Here is a 17709-nt window from a genome sequence, read left to right as displayed (position 1 = left end):
TGTTATGAGGTGTAGTGGACGTGGTAATTCTATGCCACATTGCTTATAGACGTGAGGTTTAGGCAGGACTGACTGTCCCAACACTGAGAATGGGCCCAGACTGGCCTAAATCAATCAATATATTCATATCCTTTGGCACAGTTCAGAGACTGGCCTTATTTTAGGTCTAAGACAATCAGCACACAGTCCTTGCTTTGTCCTTGCAGTGACTGGTGAGACTTCTGATTGGAGATTGCCCTGGATGCTGTAGGATGGAGGCGTGAGGAATGACACCGGCACACAGATATGACTATCACGAAGGAAACACATACACAGAGTAGAGAATAAGTGAAACAGCAAAGAAACGGAGCCAGAGACCTAATCAAATTTTACCTGTGGACTCCATAATCTTTTTAGCCATATAAGGCAGTAAATTCCATTTCTTGTTTAAAGCCAAGCTGAGTCGTATTTTTGGTTACAACTGAACCATCCTAAGTGACAAATGTTGTAACCACCCTATTGATAACTGCAAATATGTATCCAGACACTTATCCATTTAAAGTGCTCTTAGGGTCTATTGTCTATCAGAAAGTCTATTTAACTGTTAAATCCTGCTAGTTTACTCTGTGAATTACTAACACAGTAATCATCTTTTTAAGAGAATATAAGTAAAACAATAGCCTGAAATGTGTAAGCACACACAAACAAAACCCACAAATAATTGCAGAGTGGTACCTTGTTGCTTTTAACACCACTGAAGGAAGTGACATGTCTAATGCTCTCTTAGCTTCTTCCAAGGTCATGCTTTGTGTGCTGACTCCATTCACGCAGTGGATGATGTCTAATAGCTGGAGATTACCCTCAACTGCTGCAACCGACCTCGGATTAATATCACTAATATACACCACTTGATGAAGGCTGTCGTGACCTCCAGATAAGGAAAAACCTTCAGCAAATAAAAAATATGTGTTTCCTTAGCCTTAAGAGTATTTGTTTTTAATCCAGCCAAGAAAAATCACACTGCATAAAGCTTAAATTTGCATTACCTAACTCCTCTTTGTTGCAAGTTAACGTAATGTCAGGTAGCAAGTGAGGCAGCACTGGCATCTTGGGTAACTCTAGAACTCGTCCCAGAACTAATCTGACTGTCTTGGGTGCAGCTCGGAGCAGATTCACCGTGTCTGTGTGAGTCATGTTTGTAACATCTGTATCGTTAACCTACCAAAATGAAAAAGGGGAAAAGTAGGATTATAATATTTGGAACAGAGCAGTTGCCAAGAAAATACAGTAATCCTCCTAACTTTTTAAAATATATATTAGCCAGTAAAAGATTCACAATAAAGAATGGTTTCTAATTCATTGGTAATTCCCTGTACTGTGGAAATCAAGTAATTATAAGTGAAATAATAATGTAAATACTTAAAAAAGGATCATTATTTTGCTAGTATAGGACATTTATCCTCATAGTAATTTAGAAACTTTCTGTCCCTGAAACCCAAGATGGCTTGTTTAATGCTTTAACTGAGATTAGAAGGACTTCCAAATTAAAAAGATAACTTTAAGTATTCCTAGAACTGTGACCTATATAAAGGCCTTTACTTTTAAGAGGTGGAGAAGGAAAACATAAACCAAACAGAGAAACAGAGTGTTATACTAACTGAACCTTCTTTTTCTTTCTTCTCTAGCCCTGGCTTGCTCTTTGGCCACATTTGCTCAAGTTCATTCCATGTAATGTCTCACCTTTATGAGCCGGTCCCCAGGTTTTAGCCTTCCATCACTTTTGGCTGGATCCTGAATGACATCATGAACATAACAACCAATACTCTGATTGCCTTTGGTTACTGTAAAACCCAGGCTTCCTTTTTCTGATTTAATTAGGGTAATGATGAGTTCTACTTCCTAAGTGAAGAAAACAGAGATTCCTTTAGGATGTCTATTCTGCCTTACAGATGAACAAAATGATGACTATTACTTCCACTGAATAACAGAGGAAGAAACCCAACCTTAAAAGATTACTTATGTATTCCAAATGAACAAGCCAGGTCTATCTGACTCTAGATAGAATGCCTTCCAATGTAAAAGTTGGGTTTAAATATAACATGATGTGTTTGTTTAGAGGCATCTGAGACAGAACTTACTCATGCTTCAATTCTTGTATTTTCAGAATAAACAAGGACACATTAGTGGCTATACCCGGATCATCAAAGAACACTTTTTGAAGAGAAGGTTCAGAAAACTCTTCATGTATTTTTAGACAACCAAGATAGATGCCAAGAGCCACAAAAGAAAGTTATTGCTGTTGTTTTTAAATGAAGTCCTTGGGTAATTAAATAGCACAACTTCATGTACTTAGTTGTATAAAAATTTTTTTAAAACATGATTTTAGTGGATACACGAAGATTGCTTGCAGCTTTCAGGGGTGATGACAGATTTCTAAGGAAATCATTCCAAGACTATTTCTACTGTATTGCTGAGAATAAAATGGAAGATACACGTGCTACACACACACACACACACAAATTATAGGCAAAGTATTTGGAAAAATGAACTCCCAAATGCTTATGGGTTTTGGGTGGTGAGGTAGTCGTTTTAATCTTCTTTTTCATTGTTTTCTAATTTTCCTACAATAAATATGTATTACATGATAATAAAAACAGAATTAAAAAGACTGACTTTCAATCAATATAAAGGATATTTTCTGGAAATTTGACTTCCAAACTGAATTTGTAGGATTGGAAGTTCTAGGGCTATCACTACAATGTAAAGAAGTACATTTGAGCACACAAAAACAAGCATGAAGGTGAAAAAATTACATTCAATCCTGATTAAAAAATTAAATAAGTAATCCATCAAAATTTAGCAAATAGCAGATACTCAATTAGGTTCTGTTTACACCACAGGTGGCAAACACAAGGCCTGAGGGCTGAATCCGGCCCTCCACCTTGTTTTATCCGGCCCAGCTGGCACCTTGTTTCTACCCGGCGCCGCGCCAAGCTCTTGCCGAACTGTTAAGGAGTAGCTACGTTTATACAGTCCTAAAGTTACATTCGGTCCTTTGAAGGCAACTGCGAGGCTGATGTGGCCCCCGGTGAAAATGAGTTTGACACCCCTGCCTTATACTATTCCATTTAATCCTTCCCACAGCTTTATGAGGTTTCTGGCCCCATTTTATAGCCAAAACTACTGACACTCAGAAGAATTAAGTAATTTTCCTGCAGGTGTCTACCAAATGGCAGCAGGTCAGTGGTAGAAACAGGATTTGCACCTAGATCTTTTTGCCTTTTCCCTAATTCTCAGCAGAGAAACACGCCAGATAGGTTATCTGGTTACTGGGCATGAATATGAAGGTACTCTAAAAGATAGTTTTTTCCTTAAAGGGAAATCGTGTGTGTACTATGGACTTTTCTTAACACAGAGGAAACAACTCACCTGCTCTACGTCTTCAAGGTGGTTTTCCAAACCATTTTTCAAAGATGTCAAGCTTTCTTGTCTTGTTGGTTCAGAAGTGTGACGTATACGATCTTTATCTGTTAAATTAGTGGAAACACATTCTGTTTCGGGTGGCCCAGAAGTCACATCCGGTGGTAAAGGGGAAGGAGGATTACTACAGGGACAAAGAAGCAAGACTTTTTTCAAATACATTTCAATGTCAATATAGTAAGTTTGTGCCACAAACAGAAAATGTTTAACAAGTGTTCATGTTTGCTTTAGGTTGAGATCCTAGCTACTTTTTATTGAATTCTGGACTATGAATTTATTTCACACTTGTTATATGCTAACATTACCAGTTTTTATTCTCTTTCTAGGTTCTATTTTGAAGCTCTTTAAGATGCACAAATCACTAAGATAGATTAAATAAATATACTTTCAATCCCTAATTGTTAATTCTAGGCTGAAGCTAATGTTTTCACAAGCCTAATGTTTGTTTCAATACAAGAGAATAGAAAAAAAAATAAGACTTATTCCTATGGTTATTTTGGATGATATAATAGAAGAAAAAACTTGAATAAATATGGTTGGACCTGGATATATACAAAGATATAACCAAACAATAAAATGTATAACTATCTATTAGAGGTATAGATGTAGTTGTTCTATACCTCTGTGCTTTCAATTATTTTTTTCCCATTTCCTGTAGTCTTCTATAGCCTACCTTTTGCAAACTCTCTACCCCTTCCTCCATATCACTTCCCTTTATATTTCTACTCTATTCTCCCACCTCATCACTGTCGAAACAGGTTTATTCTCTTTCTGTTAAGTAAAATGAATGATGGTGAAATACAAACAACTTTCCCAATTTTTAGTAAATATGCTGAAGAGAGCAGCAAGGCTCAGGCTGAATGGCCAGAGAGCTTACTGGCTTACTAACTAAAACTGTCAGTCACGACAGTTAGACAGCCAACAGAGCCATCATCTGCTTCATCACTGAGAGGTTCCCACATAGGCACACTTCATTCTTAGAGAAATGTGGGTTGCTGCTCCTGGTACTGACAACAACCTGTTGCTTTGAGTGCAATGCATTAAAATATTGACAATACCTGTGTTCAAATCCTGGTTTACTGGGTATTTTCTGAGGATAGTAAAACATGGTACAAATGGTATCTTCTTGACTTTTGGTCGCCTCATGTTGGTTTTGTGCCTGTGATGCTGAGTTGCGTGGGGTCTGATGCAAAGCTGAACTCCAGCTCATGTTTGGTATCTCTGCCGGAGCTTTCACTAAGTCTTCTTCTCCACTCCCACTGCTGTCACTGTAACTGTCTCTCCTGCATGAGGACGCGCATTGTTTCTTGCTTTTGTCAGACATTTCATTTTCATCTGAGCTGCTGCCTTGCCCCGCACAGGCAGGTGGAGTAGGGTCTTTACTGTTGTTTGGAAGTACTTGTGCTGGAGAATGCAGCGGAGTCTGTAATGACATATTAAAAGAGATCAGAATATGACAACTTATATTAACTTTAGGTTTTTATGAATATTTTCAGAGGTCCTTAAATCTGTTTTGAATAACTGCATAAAACTGTATAATAATCCTACAGATGGCTATCTCATTATTTCAGAATTCTCCTAGTGTAAAGCTTTACACTAGTAATAGAAATCTATTACTACTTCTACTTCAAATTCTACTTCTTTGTATGGAGAATTTCACTTGAGTTTCTCATTATTTCCTTGTAATTTTGTATATAATAGAAATAGAATTTTCTATAATTAGTACATAGGATGTTTCTAAAGACCATGTTAAATATTTGCAGATTGCTTTCCAGAAAGATTGTGTCAATTTATAAACTCATCAAGAGAGTTCCACCAGTTCTCAACTGGTGCCCAAATCAATGAAGTCTCTTAAAATGCTATTTATAATGCACCCTACAGAAATGTTACTTTCCTATTTATATTCTTCTAACATACCCCCTCTGTCTGATCTAAGGGTTAAAGTTTCTGGGGCCACACACTACGGCCTTTCACATCCAGAAGCCCCGTTCACTGGGAATGGAACATGATTTCAAGTAGATAGGACAAAAGCTGTGTTTCTTCATTTGCATGATTATTTATCTTTGTATGTATTCTTACCTAGCAGTATGCAATTTATAAATAACCATCCAAATAGATTTTGGATCCCTTAGGGAAATGAACAACTACTGTATTGCTTACTCTATGATTTCAGTATTAAAAATAAAGGCAAAAAATCTTAAAGAATTCTCATTTATATCTGCTCAGAAAGAGGATTATGTTTCCAATTTTGGTTCAATGAAGAAATAAACATAAGGTTTTTGTAACCATTATTTTATGTCTGTTTCTACTTATGCTTGGAAAACCAATTTCTAAAATCCCAGAATCCTGGAATTCTAGGACTAGAAGGGAGAGAAAGTGAATTAAATTATTTTATATTACAAATACAGAATGAACTCAGAAGTTAAGTGACGCACACAAGATAGCACTCTTAGCTGAAGTAACTAGGATAAAACCCAGGAGATCACACAAGGATGAAATCACTATAGCTGAATTAATCACTCCATTGACATTCTATAAAAATATAAATTACTTTTCACAGGTCTCACCAAAAGAGCAGGGTCGATTTCTGGTAGCACACCAGGCGGAGGCCTACAGAGCAGCAAGGATACTTCTGGAGATGTTCCTCTGAGAGTGGATATGACTTCCTGGGGGGGGCCATGAATGACAAATGAGGCCACAGTTAAACCACCATAACCAAATCATTCCCAAAGGCCCACCTCTCCCACTATTTAAATGATACACTTCACATGCTGGGGGCTCACCTGCTGAGACAGTCCTTTCAAAGAGGCTCCATTTACTTTCAAGATAACATCTCCCACATCAATTTTTCCACTTTCTGCTGCTGGCTGGCCAGGAAAGAGCTTTTTAACCCTTACGATGCTTGTATTCATTTGCTCAGGTATAACATTATCTTCTCGAGAAAAACTGAACCCTAGGCCTGAGCTATTTTTAAACAATTTCACCTCAAATGTATTCTCTGCAAAAAAATTACATATATATATAAAATTTAGATATTCTTAACATGCTATGTATACATATGAACACAAAAATGTCATATACTTTTGGACACATTTTTAAAAGCCCATTTTCCCACCATATTAACAGTTTTATATACTTATTGCACTCTTATTCTGTAATCAAATCCTATGTCATACTCTCTTATCAATGAGAAATTAAACCGAATAAACTAAACTGCACGACTAACTGCTTGAACAGAAAAGAGGATTCTGAAATCAGGGTTCTGAATTGAAATTATGCTTTAATCCCATGCGTTTTAAAAGACTGTAGAATGACCCAAAAAGAAGAAAAATACAGGAGAGGAGAAGAATAAGAGAAATTCAGGTATACCATGAGAGAGAAATGGAAAGAGCAAAACAAATGTTAAGAGAAGGGCATGGGAAGGATGGCATCCTCATGTTCTGCTACAGTGTACGACAACCCAGTAAACGGCAACAACATTATGATACAATTCTCATCAACAAAAAAGAATTGAAAACAATAATTAGAAAATAATTTTTAAAAAGATATTAAAGAAAGACCGTTAGAAGGAATAAAGAACATAGGGCAGTGAGATCAAGCGGGTATGTATACTCATTTTACTTTCGTAATCAAGAAAAATATAGGCTGGGTTGTTTTTTCATCCTTATTTTGGGGACTAATTCAGAGTTGCTGACATTTGTGTAATGAAATAAGGACTTGAAATAAAAGATAAACGATGACTATATACCACCACTATTATTTATAAAGTAAATGGTATTTATGCCCCTGAAAAGCAAGATAAATGGAATCTGAGAATAAAGGACACTTCTGTATTATGAACATGTTTGACCTTAGGAAAAACTCACTACTATATCATTCTTAATTTTCTTATTTTACTACCAATTAGTGGTATGTCCAAGGGCTGTCAAAGTTTCTAAGCAAGACCAGTATACGGGATCTCCTAGGTTAATTTCAGCTCAGGGTTAGGGTTAGCTTGACAAGTCCATAAAGTTAAATGGAACTATAGAAAATGTAAGCATCAAGGTTTCAATGCATTTGAAGCCATTTTCAGCAATTGTTTATATATTTTCATATTTTTCCCTTATAAATATGATTTTGAATTTTACAGCTATTTCAGGTACTATTACATAACATGTTTCATGCATGACTTCATTATCCAGAGTCTTTCACACTCTAAAAGCTGCAAAGATGTATTTAAAAAATTCAGTGCAGTGCTGCATCAGATTATCTACACTTGACAAGAGTAATTAGAGGCATGGATTGTGGTCCAACATGCAAAACTCAAATTCTGAGTAAGCCAGGAATAAGTGAAAACTGAGACGGCAGTGCCCCAAGGTCTGACCTTCAGTAACAAAGCAGTAGTCTTTGACAGGAGTCATTTTCTTCATCATTTTTTCTGGGACTTGACCTTGGCCATCTGATGCTGGAAGAGTGCACTGTGGGGTTATAGGGACATGTTCTTTGGATGCTGGAAACTGTCCCTTTTCTAACAACAGATGGACCAACTGGACAAATGAAAAAGCACTTTATTAACTAAAAATAATTATAAGAAAGTACAGAAATTTTCAGGACTTTGTGTAATTGATGATATAAAATCATTTTAAGTAAATACCTGGTCTACCAAAATATAGGTAGAAAAAAAACCTAGGGACAAAAGCAAGGGATTGAAAACTTCAAAATCGAGTTTTTATTATTTTCTGTATAAAAAGATAAATGATTAAAGGAAAATGTTCTATTATAAAAGTAACAAACATATTATAGAAAACTTAGGTATTAGAATAAAATCACTACTGTAGTATAATATATAGACTATTATAAATAATGTGGTAATCTCCCTGACTTATAATGTAATTGAGCAAAAATAAATTTAGCCTTTGGGATCAAGAATGACAAGAATTAAAACCACTAGATATTTGTAGATGCAGATGAAAAAAAAAATGTAATCTCCATCATTCCTCCTGTAAGATCTCTGGTAATATTAGGGCTAAATATGACATGAAAAGCCAGTTTCCCACATATAAAACAACAGTAACAACAAAAACAAAATCTTGTCATAGTACTTGCTTCTTAATTTGGAAGAAAAAAAATACTACGATATGTGTATAAATCAGGCTTGGTTTCTTGACTAACAAATTTGGAGATCTCACACGTTACTATGTTCTTCTAAGGTATCTTAAAAATTTGGTATAATGATACTATTACCTGTCCTGTATTTCTCAGTGTTTCCACAGCTTGCTTATGGGTAGCTCCTTCCAGGCTAACTCCATTGACAGCTAGGACACGGTCACCTATAAATTAGGCAGTCATTTTGAAAGAAGCAAATCATAAAATACAACCATGTTCTTTGATATCCTATAGTCGTCTTGTGTTACTTTGTTGAGGAGAGACTCAGACAAATTCCAGTTAACATTGTGTCACAGTTTCTTAATGTGCATTTAATTTCATTCCCAATTCTATGGGTAATCTTAGGTACATTTTATTTTATATTTTTGTAAAGTTCTTTATTTTATTTTAATTACTAATTTTTAACATATTTTATTGACTATGCTATTATATTTGTCCCAACTTTTCCTCCTTTTACCCCTTCCACCCAGTACCCCTATTCCCTCCACCAACTCCCCCATTAGTTCATGTCCATGGGTCGTTGCTGCTTTTCAGATTCCTTCTTTATCTTTAAACTTTGGCATTTTAATTATGATGTGCCTTTGTGTGGTCCTCTTTGAGTCCAACTTGTTTGAGAATCTCTGTGCTTCCTGGACTTGTATGTCTATTTCCTTCATCAAATTAGGGAAGTTTTCTTTCATTATGTTTTCAATTTCTTGCACTTCCTCTTCTCCTTCCAGCACCCCTATGATTCTAATGTTGGCGTGTTTGAAGTTGTCCCAGAAGCTCTTAGCCTATGCTCATTTTTAAAAATTATTCTTTCTTCTTGCTGTTCTGATTGAATAGTTTTTTTCCCCTTCTGTTCCAAATCATTGACTTGATTCTTGGCTTCATCCATTCCACCACTGGTTCCCTGTAAATTTATATTTCACTTCGTATAACCTTCATTTTTACCTGGGTCTTTTTCCTACTGTTGAAGTACCCAACAAGTTCCTTGAGCATCCTGATAACCAGGGTTTTGAACTCTGCATCTGATAGATTGCTTATCTCCATTTAGTTTAATTCTTTTTCTGGAAACTTGTGCTGTTCTTTCATTTGGGCCATATTTCTTTGTCTTCTCATTTTGGCATCCTCCCTGTGTTTCTATGTATTAGGTAGAGCTGTTTTGACTTCCTGTCTTAGTAGTGTGGCCTATTGTAGAAAAGCACTCAGGTGATTTAGATGGGGCGGAGCCTTAAGTAATCACCAGGGCAGACAACCTGTTTTGCCACTCTGTGTATGTGTGTGTGGGAGGACTTAGAGAGGGGACAATGCCACTGCCTGGCCTCTGGAGTTTTATCTGGGAGGAATATGTCTCCCAGCACTCACCCTGATACCCAACACGACAATTTCTCCCCATACGCCACTGTTGCCCTTTCAGCTGTTGCCCTGATGCTGAAGCCCAAAGGTAGTGAGTCTGTGGAAGTTCTAAGTCTGTTACGAGCCCTTTAAGAGGAGACTTTTGAGAATCCTGCAGTTTCTTCCTGCACCCCAACCCCCACTGGTTTTTATAGCCAGAAGTTATGGGGACTTACCTTCTTGACACTAGAACCCTGGGCTGGGTGGTCTGGTGTAGGCTGGGATCCCTCACTCCTGAAGTATCCTTCCTGTTTTTTTTTTTTTGTTATCCCTCCCAATTAATATCCACCACATGTGGGTGTGGGACTGGCTGTTCCACATCTCTGCCCCTCCTACCCGTCTGGATGAATGTGGCTTCTTTAATTCCTTGATTGTTGGACTTCCATAGAACTTGATTTTCTGATGATTCTGGGTGATATTTGTTTTACTTGTTGAAGTGATAATCCTATATATAATTCCCACACACACATAAATACTCTACCTTTGTGAATTCTACCATCCAACTCTGCTGCTCCCTTGGGAATAACAGCTTTCACATAAATGCCACCATGTCTGACACTGGTATTCACACCTCCCTAAGTGGAAAAGGACAAATAAAGCAACATTTTGTAATACAAAAAGGTTCACACTCCATTTTTCAAATCCGAGAACTAGAAAGCATTCAATTGATCAGCGAAAGCAGCTGCAGCATGTCAGCACATGCAATTACTTCAAAACCCAGCAACCCTTCTAGGTAAGTTTTCCAAATGTTACAGCAGCTACTTTTTAGGAAAACTCTTTATTCAGAAAATTACATGCCAGATCTTGACTGTATAAAGAATTATTTTTCCTTTGTAAAGCTACACCATGCATTATGAGCAGTCAGAAAGCACAATGCATCTATGTAAAATTAGTGTAAGAATTTAACAGAAAAAAATAGAATATGGAATAATATACTTCTGATCACATTTGCTAATCTGAAAGCAAATCTCATGAGTCAAAGAAAATTGTTTTTCATTTTGAAAGATTTTGGTAGAGAAGTTTGCTTATAGTGCATATGAGAGATAATGAGTAGATTCTCCATCTCATGTGGATATACAGGTTTTATTTCCCTTCACAATAGGAAGATAATAAAATTCTAAGGAAGTTAAGGGCAAAAGGAAAAAGTTATATTTTTATAAGTGCTAGACAATTATACCTTCTTTTTGAAATCAGTACACTAATGGTTCAATTTCTGCAATGTTTCTAAATTGCTTTTCATAACCAATATCCTTCAAATATCATAAATGATACTGTTATCATTTAGGATATAGTATATTCATTAAAAGAATTCTGAAGTAATTTTAGCAAGTAGTCTATGCTCATATTATAACTACTTTAAAAATACATATATTCCTTGAGAAACTAATTTTAAAATAGTAATCATGTTTACAAATTAAGATATATTATGGAAAGGGCATATACATTAGACTTGAATTGTTTACGACAGAGGTTAAAACGTATTATTCCACGTCCATGCAGAACCTATCAAATATATACAAAATATACTTGTTAATTTTCTACTTTCCAAGTCTTATGTCAGATTAAGCAAGTATGAAACCTATGGGGGAAAGATAGTGTTTGTTTACTATCTTTTTACCATAGTAAAAAGTGAGTAGCACACTCAAGTTTTTAAAAAAGTTTTAAGATATGGTTCAATTTCTGATTTTGAAAGTATTTGACAAGTTTCCTTTTTGAAGCAAAATAATTCAATAATAAATTGGAATACAACAGGCTGCTGGAAATGGAGAAGAGAAAACATTTGAAAACCTTGTCAAACAGTACCGTGACACTTATCCCCAAGCTGTTATCATTTTTAGTCAGTTCAACCTCAAAGATATCTCCAGGTTTAGGAGGTGATGAAGGAAAAGTTTTAAAATTCATTTTGTTGGATGTATTCATTGAGGAGGAAGATTCCTTAACAAAGAAAAAAAAAACAAAAGGATTTCTTGTTAGACTCAAAATGAATTACTATGGGAAGATTCACTATGTATTTTGGGGAAAAATTAAGAAAAAATAAGATATTGAGGGATAGAGTGGATTCAAAAATCACGAGGGTTGGAAGTGATCTCCTAGATCATCTAATCCAATGTCTTCATATTTTATGGTTGAGGAAATCAAGGTCTAGAGATTAAAGGGCTCGCGTCCAGTCAAACAGCTAGACATGGCAGAGGGAAGCCCAGAACCCAGGTCAAACCTGGCTTTTACATAATCCTTATCCAAAACTTTTTGGAAAGCATTCCCATTTCCTTAAAAAAAGAGAAATCAATATATATTAAGTAGTAGCTCTTCACTTAGAAGATTTTAAGATGAGTAGGCTCCATGTTTACTTTGCTTATGTTTACAAATCCAACATAAAAATAGGCACAATAGCTGAGTCTCATTTATAAGGACATAACCCTCTTATGAAGAATGTTGGTTTTTAAGTAAAAAAAGGGCTTAAGGTTCTATTCTGAATTTGCTTGTGAATGTGATTTAAATTTGTATCATTTCTAGGAAATGAGCAATTTTTCTATGTTGTTGCTCTTATTGCTACACATCAGAACTTCACAATAATTTAGATTATCTATAATAGTCAACTGGCCATTCCATGAACTATTTAGGAACAATAATTTTCAGATATTAAATTCTTATAACAGAAAGTATGCAAGAGATAAACAACTTGTGGAAAACAATCATAATCTGATTATTAAATTCCTTTGTGTTATCAGGTAACAAGTTCCCACGATAATAGCCATTTTAGAGTTAGTATTCAAAGCTGCTAATTTCTCTGAAAGTTAGCATCAAATGCAGTAGCAGTTAGTAGCATAATATATAAATCATTCCTCCTTTCCAGAATAATGTAAGTAGTTCATAGCAGATTGCTCTGCTCTGTAATATATTTGCTGTTGTTTATTAAATTAAAAAAAAGATTCAAATTAAACTATGCCTTTTTTGGTGTTTGATGATCCTGACTGCTGGAATAAGTGGCTTCATCCATATCTGAATCTCCACGATCAGAGTAATCTGTTGCATCAGAAATGCCTGTTTTTTTAGCTTTGCTTTGGTTACTGTCAGTAGAATTCCTCTTCTTCTCAGGGGCTTTGGATACCACAGAAGGGGAAGGGCTGCCATGCTGGGATTCTTGCCATGTTAGGTCACCCACATGGCTGGCAAAGAAACCATTGACCTGGCTCTGGGACAGGCTGGCACTCTCAGTCCTGGAATCTTGAGAACTCAGGCTTCCTTCCCGCAGCCCCCCAGACAGCCCGAAAGAGCTATCTGAGATGTGCCTCAAGGTACCACGTGGCCAGCGGTGATCCTCAGAAGAATCTATAGCACTGTCTTGCATGTAGGGAGCTTTCTTCATGTAATTTTTCATGCCATTGGCAATATGCACAGGAGTAGAAGGCACTAAAAGTCAAAATCCATCAATGAAAACAACAGGTTAGTGACACGCACGCCTGTGTTCACACACATGCACAATGTTCCCTGAAGACTGGTGGGTGGATTTTAGACAGGATATCACATACACCATACCTGACCCACGCCTGCACCCATGACAAGAACCCAGCAAGTGTAGTAGATGCTTTCTGTTCCCTTTGCTCCTCCCTCGGGTCATTCTTGAGGCAACCTCTATTGAAATGTGTACCCCCTTCACCTTAACTCCCCATTTCTACCTATTTCAAGTGAGCCTTTATTGATTCCCTAACTAATTTGGGTCTCCAAAAATTCTTGTTTTGTTTGTTTGTTTGTTTAATGGTTATTTATGTATTTATTTTATATTGCCATACCAGACTGCATTTTTTGGACTCCAAGTTATTATCAAGAAAGGTAACTCCAAATATCTTACATACAGTTCTTATCAAAAGCCACGTAAGAAGGCTTTCCTAAGTAAGACACAAAACACACGGGACATTTGCAAAAGAATTACAGGTGCAAATTTTTAAGAAACTGAAAGTTTTATGTAGCAATCAAAGTCAAGGACAACTGAAGAGTAATGAGCAGCTAGAGAGAAAATACTTGGAACAATAACAAAAAATAATCAAAGACTTAATATCTTTAATATACAAAGAATTTCTAACTCAATAAGAAAAGTTTAGAACTTCTATGGAACAAGAGTATTAGGAGTAAAATCCTCATAACTAATAAATATATGAAAAGACATTCTCAGTGTTCATCACGGATATGCAGTTTAATGCACTTTTCTACCTATTTGCCTGACAAAAATGAGAATGATAATTTCTCACACCACTGATGGTGTGAAGAACAGTCATTATCTAGTTGGTTGATTATAAAATGATAAAACTTGGGCAAACTGGTAGCATTTGTCAAAAATTTAAATGTGCACACTCAATCTACTTCTAGGCATCTAACCTAGAAATACGTACATTTTTCAGTGGTGTGTAAAAAAGTGTATTTGTTGCAGAGATATATGTAATATAATTCTAGCTAACCTGGATGTACAACAAAAGAAAAAATTATATCAATTTTGATATTCCCAGAAACATAAAATGTAATGCCATATCAAAAAAGGTATATATATTCATGGATGTCCAGAATATATTGAGTAAATAAGTTACAGCCTGATATTCAGAGCATAAAAATAATTGTAGTTTAGTTTAAAAAGTGTGTATATGGATGTATGTATATGTATGTACTATTTTTTTAAAAAATTATAACATATACAAGGCTACATATATACCAAATAGTTTCCCTAGGAAACAGGGTAAAGGAGAGTTTTAGCTTTTACCCCATAGGTTTCTGTATAAATTGGATTCATTTAAATAAACTAGGACACATCCCATAACTTAAAAAAATAGCAAACAGAAAGAAAAAATAAAGACCTCTGGTAACTGATAACCGAGAATGATAGCCTGAGGTAGGTACTGGTAATGGTCTATGTTCTTGGAGATTTATCTGTTTCACCTTACACTACAGTGTAGCTACACACCACGAAAAGACTAATATGGCCTTCTGAAGGAACAATCCCACAGAACTATACTTTTACATTATGCTTTTAACTTTATTGAGAATGGATAGTAAAAGATAAAATAACCACATGAAAGTCTGCAGAGAAGAAAGCTTTACAGATTCCATTCTAGGTCCCTCTGTTAATGCTTGGACTTCATCGTAACATCCATCACAGGTAGAGTCGATCAGCAGCTGTGTCCCCTGCTAAAGTGTCATGAGGGTAGAGGTTCTTACAGGTCATAGGCACTTAGTAAATATTTGCTGAATAAATGAATAGATTTTCTATAAAACATGTATTAAAAACAAAATTCAGATGGAAGTCTTAGAACTTTATTCAGGGACAAAATGAGTTTCTTCTGAATTCATGTTTCTTTTCCCAGAATAACGGTGAGTAATGGAATCCAATGCTCTACTTTTTTGGGTCTTGGCTGCTTAAAACTGAGAGATATGCTACATTTAAACTGCAATCGTCTTCATTTGCCAAAGACCTACACTACAATCAGGTTACAAGGCTCTTTGGGGCTGTGGTGGTGTTTTTTTACCGGTTGTGTTTGTTCACAGTAAACAAGTGCTGAAAATATTATTTATATACATATATATACACACAACATAATATAATATTTAGTGAATAAAAGAAGAAAACAGTCATTTGCATCTAAACTTGATTTTTAGCTAATGTATTACTAATTATTTTATGTTTCCCAGTATCTTTTTTTTTAATATTTTTATTTATTTTTAAAGAAAGGGGAAGGAAGGGATAAAAACACTGTTGTGAGAAAGAAAAATTGATTGGTTGCCTCTTGTCATATCTCCAACAGGGGACCTGGCCCACAACCCAAGCATGTGCCCTGACCAGGAATCAAACTGGTGACCTTTCAGCTTGCTGGATGATGCCCAACCCATTGAGCCCAACATCAGTCAGGGCTCCTTATGATATTTTTAATAACATTTTTTCTGCTAGCTTACTTTATTGTAAAAATACAGTATATAATACATATAACATATAAAATATGTGTTAATTGGTAAGGCTTCCAGTCCACAGTAGTCTGTTAGTATAGTTGGCCCTCCACATCCATGGATTCCCACCACAGATCAAAAATACTGTTTTAGGTCTGCAGTTGGTTGAATCCACAGATGCAAAACCCATGGATATGAAGGGCCAACTGTAATTAAGTTTTGGGGGGATAAAAAGTTATATGTGGATATTTTTTAAAAAATTTTATTATCTTTGGAATAAAAGTAATTTACATGTTTCTGGTAATGTTTTTGAAAAATACTGTTAATAATGACAGCTGAAACTCACATTTAAGTGCTTAATATGTACCAGGCAATATCCTAAGTCTTCATGTGCATTATCTTACTTAATTTTTACATTCTACAAGATAAGCACTTTTATATTCACCATTTGATACATGAGCACAGCAAGGTTTAGCAAGTTCAAGCCATTTACTCCAGGTACATAGTGCTAAGTGGTGGAGACTCTGTGGCCCTTCCCACTGCATTGTGCTGAACTGGACTGCACGTGCAGTGAGCGCTTCTTTCACAAACACTGCCCCGCACGTGATCCTCATAACAACTCTGTGCCAAGTGGACAAGGCGGGCCTGAGATCGTCTCCTCTTTAAAGAAAAAAACAACTGTGGCTCAATATGTCATACAGCTACTAAGTGACTCAGGCGTGGCTCAAACTTCAGTCATCTGATCTTCGTCAAGTGGTTTTTCTCCCATAACATGCCAATGGCGGGGACTGAGACAAATGATATGGTCTTGTTTTGAAGTTGCTAGTATGTTGTTCTCCTTTCCTTTTTATAATCTGGTTCGGAACAGGCTTTCATAGATGTCATGTTTTTATCTGTTGTGTTTTATATTACATAGGCAATGATAAAGAATTTCATTTCTGATTTGGTCTAAGTGATAGAAAACAAGTCCTCAGGAGAATTTATTCAATACTTAAGTGCCATCAATTTTGTATAGCAAATCCATTTTTATTCAGAAACAGTTGATCCTTGAACAACACAGGTTTGAACTGCATGGGTCCACTTATACACAATTTTTTCAAAGAATACCCGTACTATTTTTGATCCATGGCTGGGTGTCTGCAGGTGTGGAGGGCCAACGTACGCATTGGTCTGTGCCTTGTTGTAAAGGGGACGTGAGTGGGCATCCATGGATTTTGGTACCCGTGGGGGCTCTGGAACCAATCCCCGAAGGGGAGAAAACTTAAGTTTTGGGGGAGTCAAAAGGTAGACAAGGATTTTAAACTGTGTGGGTGGTTGGTGCCCCTAACTCCCGGGTTGTTCAAGGATCAACGGTATTACTAAAGAGGAATGAGACAGAAAATCATAGAAGTAATAAATCAAAAAGCTATAGTGACCCATAAAATTAAAACAATCAGAATATACATCTAAAATTTCCAGAAAGGAAATGAGCTTAAATCCAATTTATTGGGCCAAAGTATTGAAGTTCTAGTGCAAATGAAACAGAACACAGTTAAGCAACATTTGTACTACCTTTCGATATCTTTTCTTTTGGCTGAGAGATAACAAGCGTCACATCTTCAGGTGCATTCTGCAGAATTTCAATTGCAGCATGGTGGCTGACCCCCTCTAAGCTCACACTATTTACAGATATCAAACGGTCTCCTGTAAAAATAGACAATCCAGTATTTTCAATGACAAAGAGAAATTCATTCTAAATGTTAGAAATGTCACTCCTCCCATCATTTTTGTTTTGCCCAAGTTCCACTTTTGACATCTATG

The 17709-nt window shown here is 36.1% G+C and overlaps 1 protein-coding gene across 12 annotated transcripts in view; it reads right to left on the bottom strand.

Moving 5' to 3' along the window:
- PTPN13 (protein tyrosine phosphatase non-receptor type 13) overlaps nucleotides 1-17709 on the bottom strand; it is a 193936-nt gene that overhangs the window by 35200 nt on the left and 141027 nt on the right. For 7 of the 12 annotated variants that reach the window (XM_024574843.4, XM_045183695.3, XM_045183694.3 and 4 more), the window contains 13 exons: nucleotides 17461-17592; nucleotides 12929-13392; nucleotides 11770-11916; nucleotides 10463-10556; nucleotides 8683-8768; nucleotides 7823-7985; nucleotides 6243-6457; nucleotides 6027-6125; nucleotides 4518-4882; nucleotides 3409-3583; nucleotides 1720-1878; nucleotides 1026-1197; nucleotides 715-925 (listed from right to left, as the gene is read on the bottom strand). In XM_024574843.4, coding sequence (XP_024430611.2) covers nucleotides 715-925; nucleotides 1026-1197; nucleotides 1720-1878; nucleotides 3409-3583; nucleotides 4518-4882; nucleotides 6027-6125; nucleotides 6243-6457; nucleotides 7823-7985; nucleotides 8683-8768; nucleotides 10463-10556; nucleotides 11770-11916; nucleotides 12929-13392; nucleotides 17461-17592 — 2482 coding nt within the window. The remainder of the gene's footprint in view (nucleotides 1-714; nucleotides 926-1025; nucleotides 1198-1719; nucleotides 1879-3408; nucleotides 3584-4517; nucleotides 4883-6026; nucleotides 6126-6242; nucleotides 6458-7822; nucleotides 7986-8682; nucleotides 8769-10462; nucleotides 10557-11769; nucleotides 11917-12928; nucleotides 13393-17460; nucleotides 17593-17709) is intronic. The other 5 variants (XM_045183693.3, XM_024574844.4, XM_024574845.4 and 2 more) reach the window with 2 other exon arrangements.

The sequence above is a fragment of the Desmodus rotundus genome, chromosome 4 (genome assembly GCF_022682495.2).
Source record: "Desmodus rotundus isolate HL8 chromosome 4, HLdesRot8A.1, whole genome shotgun sequence".
Lineage (NCBI taxonomy): Eukaryota > Metazoa > Chordata > Mammalia > Chiroptera > Phyllostomidae > Desmodus > Desmodus rotundus.
The sequence above is the reverse complement of the archived record's forward strand: the minus strand, read 5'-3'. Positions and strand labels throughout refer to the sequence as shown.